The 16,086-nt window shown below is 40.3% G+C and overlaps 3 protein-coding genes across 3 annotated transcripts in view; 2 read left to right on the forward strand and 1 right to left on the reverse strand.

Moving 5' to 3' along the window:
* The window catches only part of urb1 (URB1 ribosome biogenesis homolog), a 13,573-nt gene extending 3,680 nt beyond the window's left edge, over window positions 1-9,893 (forward strand). Inside the window, exons 16-39 of the mRNA XM_035680180.1 lie at window positions 273-389; window positions 533-671; window positions 766-924; window positions 1,172-1,371; window positions 1,467-1,685; window positions 1,779-1,964; window positions 2,090-2,927; window positions 3,036-3,240; window positions 3,337-3,523; window positions 3,604-3,662; window positions 3,758-3,945; window positions 4,064-4,174; window positions 4,255-4,318; window positions 4,402-4,570; window positions 4,862-4,964; window positions 5,061-5,221; window positions 5,312-5,423; window positions 5,648-5,754; window positions 6,009-6,152; window positions 6,268-6,377; window positions 6,516-6,722; window positions 6,878-7,119; window positions 8,190-8,762; window positions 9,423-9,893. Coding sequence (XP_035536073.1) covers window positions 273-389; window positions 533-671; window positions 766-924; window positions 1,172-1,371; window positions 1,467-1,685; window positions 1,779-1,964; window positions 2,090-2,927; window positions 3,036-3,240; window positions 3,337-3,523; window positions 3,604-3,662; window positions 3,758-3,945; window positions 4,064-4,174; window positions 4,255-4,318; window positions 4,402-4,570; window positions 4,862-4,964; window positions 5,061-5,221; window positions 5,312-5,423; window positions 5,648-5,754; window positions 6,009-6,152; window positions 6,268-6,377; window positions 6,516-6,722; window positions 6,878-7,119; window positions 8,190-8,762; window positions 9,423-9,613 — 4,791 coding nt within the window. The 3' untranslated portion in view covers window positions 9,614-9,893. The remainder of the gene's footprint in view (window positions 1-272; window positions 390-532; window positions 672-765; window positions 925-1,171; window positions 1,372-1,466; window positions 1,686-1,778; window positions 1,965-2,089; window positions 2,928-3,035; window positions 3,241-3,336; window positions 3,524-3,603; window positions 3,663-3,757; window positions 3,946-4,063; window positions 4,175-4,254; window positions 4,319-4,401; window positions 4,571-4,861; window positions 4,965-5,060; window positions 5,222-5,311; window positions 5,424-5,647; window positions 5,755-6,008; window positions 6,153-6,267; window positions 6,378-6,515; window positions 6,723-6,877; window positions 7,120-8,189; window positions 8,763-9,422) is intronic.
* A 1,962-nt stretch (window positions 9,894-11,855) lies between these two features.
* Window positions 11,856-13,969, forward strand: LOC118342242 (putative nuclease HARBI1). The gene is made up of 2 exons (XM_035680736.1): window positions 11,856-12,176; window positions 12,658-13,969. Exons 1-2 carry the CDS (start codon window positions 11,943-11,945, stop codon window positions 13,672-13,674), a joined length of 1,251 nt encoding a protein of 416 aa, XP_035536629.1. The 5' UTR covers window positions 11,856-11,942; the 3' UTR covers window positions 13,675-13,969.
* Window positions 13,970-14,060: 91 nt separating this feature from the next.
* Window positions 14,061-15,892, reverse strand: LOC118342243 (smu-2 suppressor of mec-8 and unc-52 protein-like). The gene is made up of 3 exons (XM_035680737.1): window positions 15,392-15,892; window positions 15,084-15,164; window positions 14,061-14,684 (listed from the first exon to the last, which is right to left on the reverse strand). The coding sequence occupies exons 1-3, from the start codon at window positions 15,744-15,746 to the stop codon at window positions 14,386-14,388; spliced, it is 735 nt and encodes a 244-aa protein (XP_035536630.1). The 5' UTR covers window positions 15,747-15,892; the 3' UTR covers window positions 14,061-14,385.
* Between the last annotated feature and the right edge of the window lie 194 nt (window positions 15,893-16,086).

A 16,086-nucleotide genomic window follows, 5' to 3' on the forward strand; every position in this document is an offset into this window, starting at 1 on the left:
TATATATTCAAGAGGATATGTTAGCAGTTCTTCGGCTACATCAGGCAAAAGTTAAATCATTACATTACAGAAAAGTAGTTTTCATGTTACTTGAAAGAGCTTAATGCATAATGATTCTGTGGTAAAACTGCATATTTATGAAGTTAATGAAGTGAGAGCAGTGTTTGCAAAAGTCTGTTAATATTTAAATGCACAAGTTTCTCCCAACAGTAAATCTTAGTTTTAGGGGACAAAAAGTGATTGCTGTTTTGTATTTCCTGCCTTGTATTTAGGTGCTAAAGGACAGTGGGGTGTTTGAGTACACCTGGACTGAGCTTGAGCTCTGGCTTGACCAGCTGGCCAAAGTTGAGGCAAACCAGCAAGAAACTGTCATCCAGTTTTTAGAGAGGGTAAGCCCATCTATGTAACATATTTGTTTAAATCTTAAAATTTGTATCTTTTACAATTTTACTGTTGGTCAGACAAAATAAGACATTTGGAATCATGACACAGTAGTTATGGTTGATAATAAACTCCTGGTCTCTTTTACTAGGTGTTGGTGAAACTGGTGTGCAACTCTTACACATATACAGATAAGGTTGCCAGCCTGGTCCAGGAGGCAGCGTATCTGCAAGCTAACCTGAGTAGCCAGGAGGGCGATGCTGCCAGTACCCCAGTCTCACACATAGATGGTGAGCATTTAAAGAGTCAGGGAGAGAAGACAAGTTAATTTCCTCCAGCCATAAGTCTGTGAAACTTTTTTTACAATCTAACAATGTCTTCTAGATGTTGTAGACATGCTGGATGTCATTATGGAGGGTAATGAAGGTGAGATGGAGGATTTTGGGCCATCTCTGAGTGAAGACCTCATTATCCAGACGTTTCCCTTCAGTGTGATGGTACCTGCTGCTCTGGAGGCCCGAAACAAACTGCCAGCAGACAAGGGTAAGGCACTTCTGCCTCTACTGCGATGAATAGTAAAATGTTGAGAATGGGACCATAGGGGTGAAAACTCATTGTTTTTTCAAGTTGGTGTCACAAAGTGTTCAAATGTACACATAAAATGCAAAATTGTAGTGGAATTGATGCACATCTAAAAACATTAGATGTGCAGCGTGACAAGTTATCATTTGCTGAATCAAAAACTAATTGTGTGGTATGTTGTTAACCATCTGTCTTTTTCTTTACTCAGGGGTGGTATATGAGTACTTGTCTGCGGTGCTTTCAGATGTTCTGCACTGTCAGAGAGAGCCGCTCCCCTTCTGTCTGGCACTGCTGCAGTATGATAAAGAGCTTGTATCCTCAGAACTCTCTGCTTCTCCTCATCCCTCCATCATAAACCTTCATCAGTATTACTGCAGATGGCTACCACAGCAGTGCCGGGAAGAAGTGGTCAGTTTTTGATGGAGCCAAAAGGCTGTTTAACTGAATGAGTGACATTGTTATAATGTCTTTATATAGAAAATAACCGCTCTCCCTTTTTGCAGTTCAAGTCCCCTGAATCCTATTCAGAGGGATTGCCAACACCCACTTCATTCACTGCACTGATGAAAGCTACGTACAGCCAAGGACTGGGCACATTGCTTGAGGACAACTTCAGGAAGACTGTTGAAGAAACTCTAGCTTCCATGTTGATGGCTGAGTTTCCAGTAGCAATAAAGCAGATCTTACTCTACATACAATCAACAGTGGAAAACCTTGGCACAGTAAGAGCACAATGCAAACTTACTACTCAGTAAATTACTAATATATAAAAAATATATAAAAATATACACATCACATCATATCCTTCTGCACAGTTCTCCAAAGATATAGGAACTGCAGCTCTGAAGACCTTAATGGGAATACTGCAGGATTTGGTGACCAAGCTCCAAGGATTTCAGGAGACCACAAACTCTGAGCCAGCAGCAGAGAACTCCCAAGAAGGATCAGACCTCTTCCTGGAAATCAACCAGTCTTCCACAGTAGAAGCCAATAAAGAGCAGGTTGGGAAAAAGTTCAGCTTTTACTTTTATTTAATAGATGTTGTTGAAACTATGACTAATATCAGGTTTAATACTACTACTATTTTTAGAATAACTTATTATAAGATGACTCTCTCTATGTTTAGATCCTTCTTTCTGCACTTGGCTCCATCTTCAAGCATCCATGTTTGGAGCAGTGGTTTCTGGCTCTGGAGCTTGCTGCTTTGCCTCCTCACACGCTGAACCCTGTTAGACTTAAGCACATGTGTGCTCAGCTGAATGATGACATTCTGGCCTTGCTGAAGACCACCACCCCTACTCTTAGTGATCTGGGACACCTGGAGCTTATTTGTAGCTACATGGACGCTATAGAGAAAGCTGTGCTCAAGGAACTGATGGAGAAGGGCTCCCAGGCTGCAAATAAACAGTCCAGACCTTTCCAGGCTCTCCTGTCTCTGCACAGCTACATGGACCCCTGTAATCTGAGGGAGGTAGTCTCTAAATTGCTACTCCTGCCCCAGGAGAGGCTAATCTCCCCCAGCAGTGAGAGCACAAATGCTGAGCTTAGTGTCTATGGCCATGCAGCAGTGCAGATCCTCACAGAGGCTAAAGCTAACTCTTCCCAGGACCACAGCATATTTCTGTCTCTGGCACACCTCCAAGGCCTGGGGACCCTGCTACTGTCGTGCTCCAGCCCTGCGCTGGAGGCCTTCCTGCAGCAGACTCTGTCTAGTGAGCCAGGCAGTGCCAAGCTCATCCACACAGAAGTGCTGCTGCACTGTCTCCAGTGCCCTCTCCCAGATACTCAGGCCATCAGCTCTCTGCTGCTGCAGAACTGCTCCACACACCGGCTCTGCTTTGAGGTGTGGTGCCTAGAGCCAGCAAACATGGAGAAGATCTCAGACCAAACAGAAACATTCCTTCCAGTAATAAACACCTACCTGCAGGTGGCAAGTAGAGAGGATCCAGCCAGTCCTAAAGATGGTTTGTACTAACATAAGTTCTCTATTGCCTTAAAGCATATATCACCAGGGTTTATGTCAATATTTTTTTTAATTATTTTTGTACATTCATTTAAATGTTCTTTTATAGTGCAAAAAGAAGTTTTAAAGGCCTTGAAGCAAGCACTGCTTACCAAATTGTCCCAGCGTGTTTTGGGAAACCTGACGGAAGACTCCGGAGCCCAACTTACTGAAACACTAGCCGGTCTGATCAAGCTCTCTGCAAACATCAAGGACACCAGGGACTTGATTAATAATCTTCCAAATGCTCTTCAAAAAGTGGACAGTTTTGAAAGGTGTTACTTGATTCTTAACACTATGAGTAAACTATCCATATAACAAATTATTAGCTGATAATTATTTACTAATTGCTTAAGTGTTTTCTCTTCCAGATGGCAACTTGTAGATGTTATCACAGAGAAACTGGCTGATTGCCCAGCAGAACAAGAAAGCTGGAGTCAGTCTGTCACCACTGCTGCCCTCAAGTGTCTCATCGCCACCTACAGTCACTGTAAAGATCAGGCTACTTCCCCTTCAGAGCAGGAGCAGAACATCCTGGAAAGACTGCAACTACTCCTAGTGGGTTTATGTTCCTCACACATACTGCACATGTTTAGTTTTTACTTTCGTGCATTTCATATTTTATCTTCTTCGCACAGACATCAGCTGAAGACATCACTGCGTCTGAATGGAACAGTTTTGTCAAGAATGGACTGAAGTAAGCTATTTGTATATTTCCATTCTCCTAGATGTTTATTCACATCAGATTATTTTTTCTTGCGCAATAACCTAAAATATATTCGTCTACTGTAGATATCGCTACAGAGATCACCACTTTCTGAACACATTGAGTAAACTGTTGGAAGTGATGTACGGTAGCAGTGAAGTCCAGAAGGATCTGATACCTTTATCCACCCTTCACATGATGACCAGCAGCCATTCTCTGTTCCTGCCCACCATGTTAGACTCTGATGAAGAGCCTAGCAGGTGTCAGACTAAAGGTACATATGGAGTAAAAAAGAATGGAGAAAAACATTAAATTACAAACATAAAACCTTATCCCTCAATTGTTTATTTTATTATTGAACACAAACACACTTATTTTGTTTCTCATTTCAGAAGCGCTAGTGTCCCTACTTCTCTGTTTAGTGAAGAAATGCCCTGCAGTCTGTAACATCAATCATTTTGTTGTACTCTTGGGAGCATATGGAGTTACATTGAGTACTTCAGGTAAAACAGGAAATCTAAGTATGTTTGTGTTTGTGTGTGTGTTGTCTTTCTTTCCTCTTACATCTTGTTTTGGTTTGCAGATCAGAAACTGTTACTGCTTATGCAGGAATATGAAAGAAACAATGTCAGTCTGCTGACATTTCAGTAAGTTACATTCATACTTGTATGTTCTACATGCAACAAGTGCACTTGTTATTTGAAAACACTGAATATGTTTTCAACCGCAGATCCTTCTTGTGGGGCCCAGCTGCTGTGGAGCATCACAAGACCAGGAAAAGCCTGGGAGCGTCCCTGTGGAAGCAGGCGAGCTCAGACGACCTGTTGGCCCTGCTGAATACTGACAGGATGCTCCAAACTATTGCACACTTTCCCCAGCAACGCAGAATCATCCTGCAGGTTGATATTTTATTTCATATTTACTTTCCAAAACAGGATTTTTATAAGAAATTATCTGAAAGGTTACCTTATTTTTTCAAATACCTTTGGTGATGCCAAGCCATTTACAGAGAGGATATCGTTTCATGCGTATTTTTTCAATGCTTTGAGTATTACAAATGAAATTCCATCCACCTCCATTGTAATCAGGTGGTTGCAGAAAAAGAGATGGATATCTAAAAAGGGATAAGTGGAAAAAAAAGTTTTTTGTTATTTTGATGATCCTTTAATATCTATTTTTCTCTCATATAGGATGTTAAGGAGCCGTTGTACAGTAACAATGCTGTAAAGGACCTTGGGAATTTATATGATCCCTGTTTTCTTATGCCTCTGTTCAGCACCATACTGGGACCAGGTGAATATATTTCATTGTTGTTGTCATTGGTCCTAATCAGTTAAGGTTATCACTGCTTTATTTCTGTTTTTATTTTCTCTTTTTTTTCTGTGACAGAGTGTGTGATTGACTGCCTCAAGTTTGTATCCAGCCATGCCCTTGGAGTAACTGTAATGGCTCTAAGTAGCTATGACCCAAAAGTGAGAGCTGCAGCGTATCATGTGCTGAGCTGCTTTTACCAACACCTGGAGGGGGCTCGAATCAGAGAGAAGAGACAGGTAAAGTAACAAGGAGGTGGTGTGTTAGTATTTAAACGTTATGTGGAAATCGTGTCCAGAAACACTGATGGGTTTGTTTTTATCAAACAGCTGCTGTACTTGATGGATACAGTGAAGAATGGAATCCGACAGCAGAATCAAAGACTTCCATTTGTACTGACCACTTACATCACCAAAGTGGCTCAGCAGATGCTCAAACCTGGTGTGTAACTCTGAAAACTTGTCAAGTTAGTCCCTGACCTGATTTGACTCATAGTGTTTCCATAAGGATTTTATTATTCGTCGGTGTTGAAATGTTATTCTTTTTGTATTCTTCATTTGTTTAAATTCTACATACAGTATACATTTTACCATTGCCTGCTGCAATAATAACCGACTTTGCCCTCCCCTCTTTTACCTTTTTCCTTGTTTTTACTGATTTTCCAGAGGACCACATGTATGTGGTGTTAAACAGGTTTCTGCTGTCCCATCAGAGTTTGGACTTCAGAAGAGTCCCTGAGTTCTTCAAGCTGTTCTATGGCTTTGACTTGGAGGTAAAGTATTATAAACTGCTGAAAACATTGTTTTTGTCTTCTTCTACTTCAAGTTATTAATCATTATTGGTAAATTTTACCCTGAAAAAATAAATGACTGTCCAAATAAACTCTGCTTATGTCAACAACATTTAACCTTCATCTGTTGGTTTTGCCCAGCTCAGATCTTTTTTTAGCCTGATGTTATCTGTTTCTATGAAGGGGTGTTAACCGTGGGAGACTGACTTGTCGTTTTTTTTTTTTTTTTGCTGTAGCAAAAAATGGAACGTGAGTGGATCTTAAGTGTGCTGGAGGAAGGGATAAGTGATGGACACTGCTATGAATTGTGTGAACAACAAGGCATCTTTCAGACCCTTTTAGGCTTCAGCAGCAGCCCCCTATGTGATGAAAACTCCCAGGTATACACTGTGGGAATCACAATGATGCAACACATTGATGCTCTGAATGCACTTCATAAGGAAACAAATAAGCAGAGTTATGTCTAATGTGCATTCATCTCACGTGTCTCTCTAGGCACAGATTATCAGGGTGTTGTGCCAGGCTGCTCGTGTCACCCGAGCGGCTTATAACCTCACCAAGAGCTGTGGACTACTAACCTGGATAATACAGGTGGTTGAAAAAAGGTAAGCTTGAGAGTAAAGTCCAGTCTTAGCTTTGAATATTTGACAAGAAATTATTTTAGTAATATGATGATAAAAAAATTATAATGTTAAAATAGTTTCCTATTTTCTACATATGTCACCACTCATTATCCTCCTCAGGAATCTAGACCAGCAGCTGCTCAGTGCCATCATAGACCTGCTTCATGCGCTGTGGTTTACTAACCTTGGGCAGAAGGAAAAGCATGTGGATAGAGCAAAAACCTCCTCCTCCACAGAGGAGAAACCCCAGAGCTCAGTGAAGTGTCTCCCACTTGCACTCATCGGTGAATTCCTGTGTGTGGCATTAACTATCAGCAGATACCTCAGGTAAAACTTCAAGTCACTCCTATGACTCTTGAGCCAAAACATTTTAATCATAATGTGTACTAAAAAGTTAAGACCTTAACCAAAACCAACACATAATAAATGTTAACTGTATTATGGTCAATGATGTCAGTGTTTCTTTGATCTCCTCCTGTCAGGTTGCGTGTGAAGGCCGCTCAGCTCAGCCTGTTTCTACAGACTCTTTGCTCTATACTGAAGCATCGTGTTACAGCTCTCAATGTAAACAAGCAGGCTGACTGGCTAACACTCCACCCACAGCCTCTCTCATGTACCGAAGTCCTCGCTCTGCTTCTCTGCTGGTCCTCCCTGTCTCGCAACACAACACTCCTTACCCAAATACAAGCCTTGTCTGAAAAGCACAAAGTGAAAGAATTGCTGGGTGAGTGCCATCATCATTCAACTAGTTCTCTCATACCGAGAAGCTTGTACAAATGAACAGATGAACAATTGTCATGGTTGTCTTTCTGCCAAAGGGGTGGACAAAATACTGTTAACACATAACAGAAAAGGAGACAATGAGTATTGTTAACACTGCTGCTATGGTGGGACATAATGAGTTGAATGCTAATTGTCAGAATATGTTTTGCAGTAAGCCTTTTGATATATGAGGTTTGAGACAATGAAGCCAAAAAGGCCAAATTGATCCATGCAGTTGAGTTACAAACACTCCAAAATGGTAACATGTGCCAAACTTAGAGCGTCATCAAAGAGTTATAGCAAGTGGACACTCACCAACATGGACATGACAGATATATACATATATATACACATATGTATAGTTGTTAACATATACTACTAATTAGCATAACGTTTTAGCATAATGTTTGCAATTGATTTTGTCTACACTATTCCTCAGACAGGTATTTTCTGCCTAACTAACATAATAAGTGATCTAATTAGTGAACTGCTGACTATAAATTGTAGATACTGCAGATGGAAAAACAATTTTTCTAATAAAAAAAGAAAATTCTCACTGATATGTAGCCAAACAGCAGGTCCTGGTTCACAATGAATTACATGCTGTTTAAATTCTGCTTTGTTGATGCTGTGAGGCATTTAGAAAATAAAAAAATAAAAAATATAGAGCCAAAAAAGCTGACATTAATTCCCACAAATGATGATTAATATTTTATACTGAGGGCCAACGATAAAGCCACACCCGTGTTAGAAAGTTTGCACCCTGCAAGACTGTTACATTGTAATCACACCAGTTCCTGGCAATAACTGCTCCAGGGTGTCTGCTCAGTTGCTGACCCCGTGTTCTCTTCTCTGTAGGGGAATGAATAGAAATGAGGCTTAAAGAATCACGTTGTTACATGTGATGACATTACATGCTGTTGTTCCATTACAAACACTGGAGGATTTAGATCTTGTTCTGTGTCACAGTATCTAAATCATTCCTTGTATCTTTAATAGCATAAACATAGTTTTGTTCATCTTCCTCCTCAGGGATGGGAAAGGATAAGACCCGAGGTAAAGGCTCCTTTTCCAAGGCCCGGAAAGAGAACCTGGCAGAGGATGCTGAGACCAAGAAACAAGAAGAGAGTCTCCTGACAGAGTGTAAATCTTACCTCAGCAGTATCTTTGTTCACTGGGAGCCTGTGTGTCCCTTATCTGAACCCCAGCTGGCTCAGGCAAGAGACAAACTGGATCCCAGTCGGTTGGCCAGTGATACTGCGCACCTGCTCACCAAGTGGTCCCTGAGGTGCTTGGCTGAGGACTCGTATGATGAAAACGGAACAAAAGAATTCTTGCACTGGGTCGAAAAGGCTGTGATAAAACACAGGGAAATTGCGGTTGTTGTGTTGCTTGATCCTGGCTTGAAAGCGGACCTCCTTCGACTCCACCATCAGGCCTTTGAAGCTCAGTGTCACTCCAACATTTCAGGAAGAGTGGAAACCTTCCAGCTGTTTACCAACATAATGATACAGTTACTGGAGACCCAAGGCCACCTTCCAGAGCTGCATCAGGCAGTCGTCTCTGCCTGCCTGCCAGAAGCCACACATGATCAGTCTAGACGGGGTAAGAGTCAGCCACCTTATTCACAGAAATGTCTACATCAGTACTGTGACAATACTGTAAGAACACTGTACCTCACTTAAAAACACACTTCAGTTTGTACTACAAAAATATCTAATTGTTGTATTGACACACCGGAGTCACATAGAGGTGCCCAAACTTTTGACTAAAGAGGGCCAAAAATGTAATGTAATGGGGATACCATCAAGTGGTATATGGTATACAAGGTAATTTATTTTGTCATTATACAACATTAGCTTGCACAACTGACTTTGTACAATTCAGCAGTGGGCTATGAAAGTAAATAAATGGACATTGTTTTGCAACATTTATTGTAGTTCTCATCAAATACCAAATGTTAGTGATGTAGTGCTTGTATAAATAAATGAAATCAGCTATATGTGCCACATTGCAAAAAGCATGGAGGAGAAACTAGATTTTGACAGCTTTTCAGGCATGTGAGAGAAATTTTAATGGCCAATCTAATTTGACTCGCATAGTAAAAAGAATATTAAGTAAAATATTAAAAACATAAACTCTGTGGAGATGCATGTTTATTTTTCTATGTCAGTATCTGGAAAGCCAGATAATAATCCTGTGGGAGTGGCTGTCAGGGAGATGACTGTAAATGAATTAAGCTTCTTGTTTTCTCTTTCTTTCCAGAAGCCGGATTGTTCCTGTTGTCACTGTACATCCATGAGTTGTGGAGTGGAGCCACATCAGCAGACCTGTTCCTGTCTCATGTCAGTTTGGTGACCAGAACCAAGTGTAAGAGACAGAAAGCATCCAAATCATCACTGACTCAAACAGCCATCAGAGCCATCTGTAATGACATCATCACTATGAAGAGTTAGACATTTGAACACTGCCGTGTTCTTCGACCTAATTACAAGAAAGCTTGTAGTCGTTAATTTTGCTCCTTTGTTTCGTTCCTGTAAAAAGACTGAAGATATTTTGTAAAACCCTCTGTTATAGAACATTGAGATACAAATGTGTTATGAGTTTAAGAATGTTTTTTTTTTAACATATGGTTCCTGTATTACGTATTTTTAAAACTGTAATTCTATGTGAACATTTGGGGATTTGGAACACAAAAGATTTTTTGAACTAAATTAAAGAAATTTTAATCGGTGCAGTAAATTTTTTATTATTTTTTCAAATAATATTAAATAAAAGCAAGAGCATATAGCACACCATAAATAAATGGTAAAAAAAAAAATAACATACAAAGCAAGAAAGCAACACGAAATAACCACAAAACGGCCATGTAAAATCTGTTCAGACAAGAATGAAAAAACACATTAGTCCAAATAAGTGTCCAATACCAGTATTCTGTCAGATTTTTCAGTTCAAGAAAGAAAATACCTTTGACCATAAATTAACACTCTACGTGGAAATGGTCTGTGAGTGGCTTCCAAATAGGGAGAAATGACTGATCATGACCTTTAAGTACAGAACTAATCCTCTCTGGTAATACATTAAGATCTCTCACAAACTGACAGAAGGAGCTCCATTTTAGCAGAATACATGTTCTTGCCAAAAACAATTTATCCAGCAATTTGGCTTTCAGAGAGGGAAGTGACACATCTTTAAGGAATGTTATATTGAGTTTTCTGCAGTCTATTATAAGTAAACACTATGTTGAAACAGTAAACAGCTTTTTTCCAGTCATTACATTCAAATTCCCTAATTCATTTATGCTGGATGTTGTATAACCTGGTTAAGAAGGTAGAAGGAAGAAATTGAATGGCAAGAGTTCTTCCAGTTCAAAACAAAAAGGGCACTGGGTTTAGGATATTCGGTGAAGGGAGAGTATGTGCATTAATAAAGTGACAAATTTGCAAATACCCCCCAAAAGTGTTCCTTAAGTTGTAGAAAAGACATAAGAGTTGACCCTCCAAAAGATCTCTAATAACCTCAATACCCAAAAAGCCAGTATTTCCTGGGTTTTTTTGTACTTTAAACATCTAGGACAGGGTTCATATGTACACACACTGCCAGTTAAATCACATTGTTGCACAACATTTTGTGTAATGGTAATGGTGGCCTTGCCTCTCCCCAACATATTTTCCACAGCTGCGTTGTTAGTTCACATCCATAAAAAGTGCTCTCTTTTCCATTTAGTCTCAGGTCAGGTATTTGATGTTCTGTGTCTTCCCTTGGTCCTGCAATAATAATAGGAACACACAAGTTTGAGTAAAGATTTACATATATATGTGGATGTATGTATGTGTGTCACTTTGAAGGCAGTGAAAGATTATGCATCACACTTACTTTGGGAAGTTTCCACTGCGAGACATTAGATTCAAACTGAAAAAGAGGAATCCCACAAAAGCAGCCAGAATGATCCAAAATATTATAACAATTGAGTCTGAAAGGGAAGAGGAAAATTGCAGTCATCTCCATGTAACACAAGGAGACAGATACAACAATTGTATAAAGCATGAAGACTTACATTTATTGTATTTCAGCTTGCTTTCATCCACAATCACAGGATCAAGATAATCATAATAGTATTCCCATTCATAGGAAACAGCGCTGGTTGAGTTCTCCATTACAGCCATAATATAATTTTAAGAGAGAAGTAATGTTGTCTCATTCCAAAAAGTTGGTGGAAAAAAATGATAGCCAGCAGCACATAATGAAAAACTAAACACTGTTGTTCAAACAGATGTAGTTATGTCTATTTCAGGAAGCCGAGAGCGAGATCCCTCCAATCATCACCCACATACGTTGTCTGCTTCACTCCTGTGGTTTTTCCTCTTGTGGGCTCTGATTGTAGATTTCAGGGGATGCATGCAATGTGCAGGTTTGGCCACACGGGTGCATGATAGAGACTAATTCACAGGGTGCAAAACGTTTATGGAAACAGGACTGGGTAGGGAACATGGAAATACCTAATGTTGTGTCCTAGTGTGGTACTCAGTTTACAATGAGTGGACATTATTACACCTTCCATCATTATAGGAAATTATTTGTATTACTTGGTTATTTCTATTTTTGTATACGATTTGATGGCTCCTTGGTAAGAGTGTTTTTTAGCAGCCATGGCTCTACACACTCCGGAACACGAGGGGGCGTCAGTGTATCATGAGCGCAAAGTTGAAGGCTTCAGTGTTTTTGGTCCGAGTCTGAAAAGTATACGCCAAAGGATTTAGAAAACCACAGCTGTATAAGTACAACATGGAAGCAGCACATTTGTGTGCAGGTTTATTTCTCTCGGTTGTCGCCTGGTGCAGAGCGAGGCAGGTCCAGGACAACCAAACCGGGGCTCGACGCAAGAAGCGCCGCCTGCGGCTGCTGGCAGCTCGGCGGCTGCGGCTCAAGAAACTCCAGCAAACATGGATGAGGAGGGGAAAAGTCTGCAAACAGAGTCGACTGCATCGCCTCTGTGCTCATGAGAAATGGATGACAGCGGTGAGAGCTTGCTCTACAACCATGGATGAGAGTCTGTTGTCACATACAATGTCATATGACTAATATTTAAAAGAGTATGAACAGCAGAAGACTTCCATAACTTGTTAGTGATCATACTTAATATATGAACATTGCATTGGCCATAATGAGGTGTCATATAAGGCCAGTGTATTTTGTGTGAAAGATAAATTGTTTTACCAAAAACAGGGAAACGAATTATTATGGTTTAGTAAAGAGCTAGTTAGAGCTGAAAATACAAAACATTTGCCATTTACAGCTTCACCAATGAATTGCTTGATTGTAACTGATTTTTTATTTTTATTATCACTTTGATTATATCACATCATGATTAATAATAGTTTTCCAGTCCATCCATAATTGTAAGGACAGCATGCTGTTCAGTGTGTTCATGCCATAACTTTGTGTGTTTACTTGAAATTTTACCAGCACTTCCTGTGTACTTTTCCAACATTCCAACCAGATAACACATCACTTCTTGAGGGATCGTATGCGACAAAGACCCAAAGTGTGGCTCTATCCTCGGACCAGCGACTGGTGGGAGAACACAGCTTCTGCTTTCACAGATGATCAGTGGCTGCAGCATTTCAGGGTATCAAGAGAGACTTTCTCCCATCTCTGCATGATGTTGAAGCCACAGTTGAAGAGGCAGGACACCACTTATCGTCTCTGCATCCCCCTGCAGAAGAGAGTGGCTTTGACTCTATATAAATTGGCTTACCCCTGTGACTATAAAACTGTGGCAGAGCTCTTCGCTGTGGGGGTGGCGTCTGTTTGCCGCTGTGTGCATGAGTTCTGCACAGCAGTCATTGAAGTGCTTAAGCCGCAGCTTGTTGTGACACCAAACGGCTCTGAGCTTGTGAAAATAGCAGACTTTTTCTTACACTCATATGGGATCCCTCAGTGTATTGGTGTATTAGACACAATGCAAATTACAGTCATCAAACCACCACACTACCAGTCTGAGCCACCCAACAGAGAAAGTTATCTTGCTATCTTATTACAAGCAGTGGTGGACGGCAATGGCATGTTCTGGGATCTGAGCATGAGCTGCCCAACATGGGTGAATGATTCCTGTGGACTTAAAGAGTCGTGGGCATGTGAGGATTTCACCATCAGGATGCTCAATGTCTGTGGAACTGACAGCGGCCGCTTTATTCTTGGTGATGAAGGGTATCCTTCTCAACACTGGCTTCTCAAACCGTGCACCAACACAAGCTGGATGACTGCAGAACAAGAGGTGTTTAATAGTCAGATTAGTCAAGCACACAGTGTAGCCCAGCATGCTTTTGAGAGGCTGACAGGTAGGTGGAGGTGCCTGAATAAACGAAATGACTGCAGTGTGGAGATTGTCAAGGACATGGTAGAGACATGCTGTGTGCTTCATAATCTCTGTGAGAAAAACAAGGATACGTTCCTTCCAGAGTGGATTAGTCGTGAGCCACCTCCGAATGTTAATGGAAAAGCCTCAAAGGAATAATGAGACAGACTCATTGTTGGCCTTGCAGCAATTTGTACAAAATGATGCACATTAATGTCCTCCTTAGATAAACGGGCCTTAGCGAATATCAGTCAACTATGTATGAATGTGGCAGAAAGAGATACTGTTCTTGTGGTTTATGAAACATAAATATATATTTTTATACATTGCCCTGCTAAATTATGGCTGTTGTGTTACATGAAGTCTTTCCCTGTTTTGAAGATGCATAATTAAAAAACTTTATTTAAATACTTCATTCACACATTGTTTTACCCATTCAATAAAATGATAAACAAATATTATATGACTTGCAAACTTTTTACAATTTCACAATGGTAAAACGCCAAAAAAACAAAACCAATAAATAGTTTGAGACTGTAAACAGCTGTGGGCTGTGCATTGAATGACTCATTTATAAAATGAACTAGAACACAAGCTGTTAGTCACAACAGTTACATAAATGCTTTTACAGAGATAAAATACATAATATGTAAATATATAAATACTATGCTTTTCTTTGTTTTTAAAGATAAAATACATGTCAAGTAAAGCCATGCAGTAGTGTTTAGAATAAAGGCTAATAAAATACCACCAGTCCTTTGCTACTATTCTGTTGCAGGATTAGAATGTGTCTGTAGTTACAAAATAAAAACAAATACATTCATAGCCATCAAAAATGTTCAGTCACAAAACAGCCTAAGGTCTATGTCCTTACAAAGCCGCAGAGTCCTTTGAAATAAGCTTTGCAATTTGCATTAAGCAAGAGGTCAGCAGCTCACTGTCTTTGCTTCGAGCCTCCATCTCCTCACGCCTCAGCCTCTCCTCCCTTTCTGCTTCCTCTCGGCGTAAAGTCAGCTCCTGCCGCATCTCCTCGTGCCTCAGCTTAGATTCCCTCTCCCACTCCTCCCTCCTCTGCTCCTGCTCCCTCTCCAGCCACTGTCTGTGGCTCTCCGTCATTGCACTGAGAAACTCTTTTGTAGTGTCACTGTCAGCTCTCCGTTTATGAGTCTCTGCAAGGACAGAGCAGCTGTCACACATCAGCTTTGTTTTATATATTTTATTTGATAAAATAAATATTTTATTTTTTTATATTTTATTTGAAAAAATATAGTTTCTCATTGCTTTTAGCTTTACAGCATTATTTTATGGTCAAAAGTGCAAATACTGAATTAACCTTAAATGAAAGGCAAACAGTCAGAAACACATTGTCCCTAAGCAACTTGATTTGACTTAATAAACTCAGTGATCCAGCAGTGGTTTGTATTGAGTCCAAATGCGTTTTAATGGCTTTGTATCTATTTGTAAGTAAAGCAAATGCTTTATAGCAGTATTAAGTCAATATTATTAATTAATATATCACGACTGAAACACCAAGGGAGCTCAGAAAGGCTGACTATAGTTTTACTTACGAGATCTGACCCTATGAAATCCAGGATGATTACCCTTTCTCATGGCTGAGGTCCCACTGCTTTCTGTAGAGTGTGATTTATCTGTCAAATAAGGACACACATGTATTTGGTTAAATAAATGTCATCAGTAATCAGTGTTCAGATTTGATGAGCTAACAGCCGCTGTTAACATACAAAACATTTGACTTTTGTTATTTAAAACACATTGTATTCAATGGGGGGCGTTAGGTATTTACATTGCTGATTCTCAGTTATATTAATTACAGTCGCAGACCACAAACAATGCCACTGTCCAAACGTGTAGTTACCTCCTAACTGGGCCAAAGGTGCATTAATGCATTTGGGACTTTCACTGGTCCCCAGCTGACCCTCTGCCCCTCTTCGTCGTCCGAGTACACTGTCCATTAAGTCAAAAAAGGGAAAAGTCTTTCGTCCATCACTCTTGACAGTCTTATAGGAATGTCTCATCTTTTTTAGTTTCTCCCTTACTTGGGTGGTTGTGCGCTGAATACCTAACTTTGCCAACTCCTCTACCATGAACTGAATGACTTCTTCGTTACGACAAACGCCCTCCATTTTTTGCTGCACAGTCTCGTCAGCCCATATGTTTAGCAAGGCCTTAGTTTCACTCATAGACCAATACTGGCGACTGTTAGTGGACATTGTGGGGGCCCGCCTTATAGCACCGAGATGGCCCGCTTGAGGTCCGCATACACTCCCGCTGAATAGGGTGAGAAGTAGCTGTGTTGCACTAGCTTTACAGTGGAAATGGTGAAAGCACGGGTAGGCACGGACTATAAGGTACCAGTATTCAGACAGGCTGCTTTCAAATGCTGCTCGGTAATCTGCCAATGTCGGCTGAAGCATATTCATATTTGAGAAATTGATGTTGACGATTGAATTAAAACGTAACCAACAATCAAATATAACGTATATGGCATGCAAAATGTACAACAGCTATTTAAAAATATCAAAACAGTTGTTAGACCGAAGCGTTTATTTC

The sequence above is a fragment of the Morone saxatilis genome, unplaced genomic scaffold (assembly GCF_004916995.1).
Source record: "Morone saxatilis isolate NCDOM2014 unplaced genomic scaffold, NCSU_SB_2.0 Contig8, whole genome shotgun sequence".
Taxonomy (NCBI): domain Eukaryota; kingdom Metazoa; phylum Chordata; class Actinopteri; family Moronidae; genus Morone; species Morone saxatilis.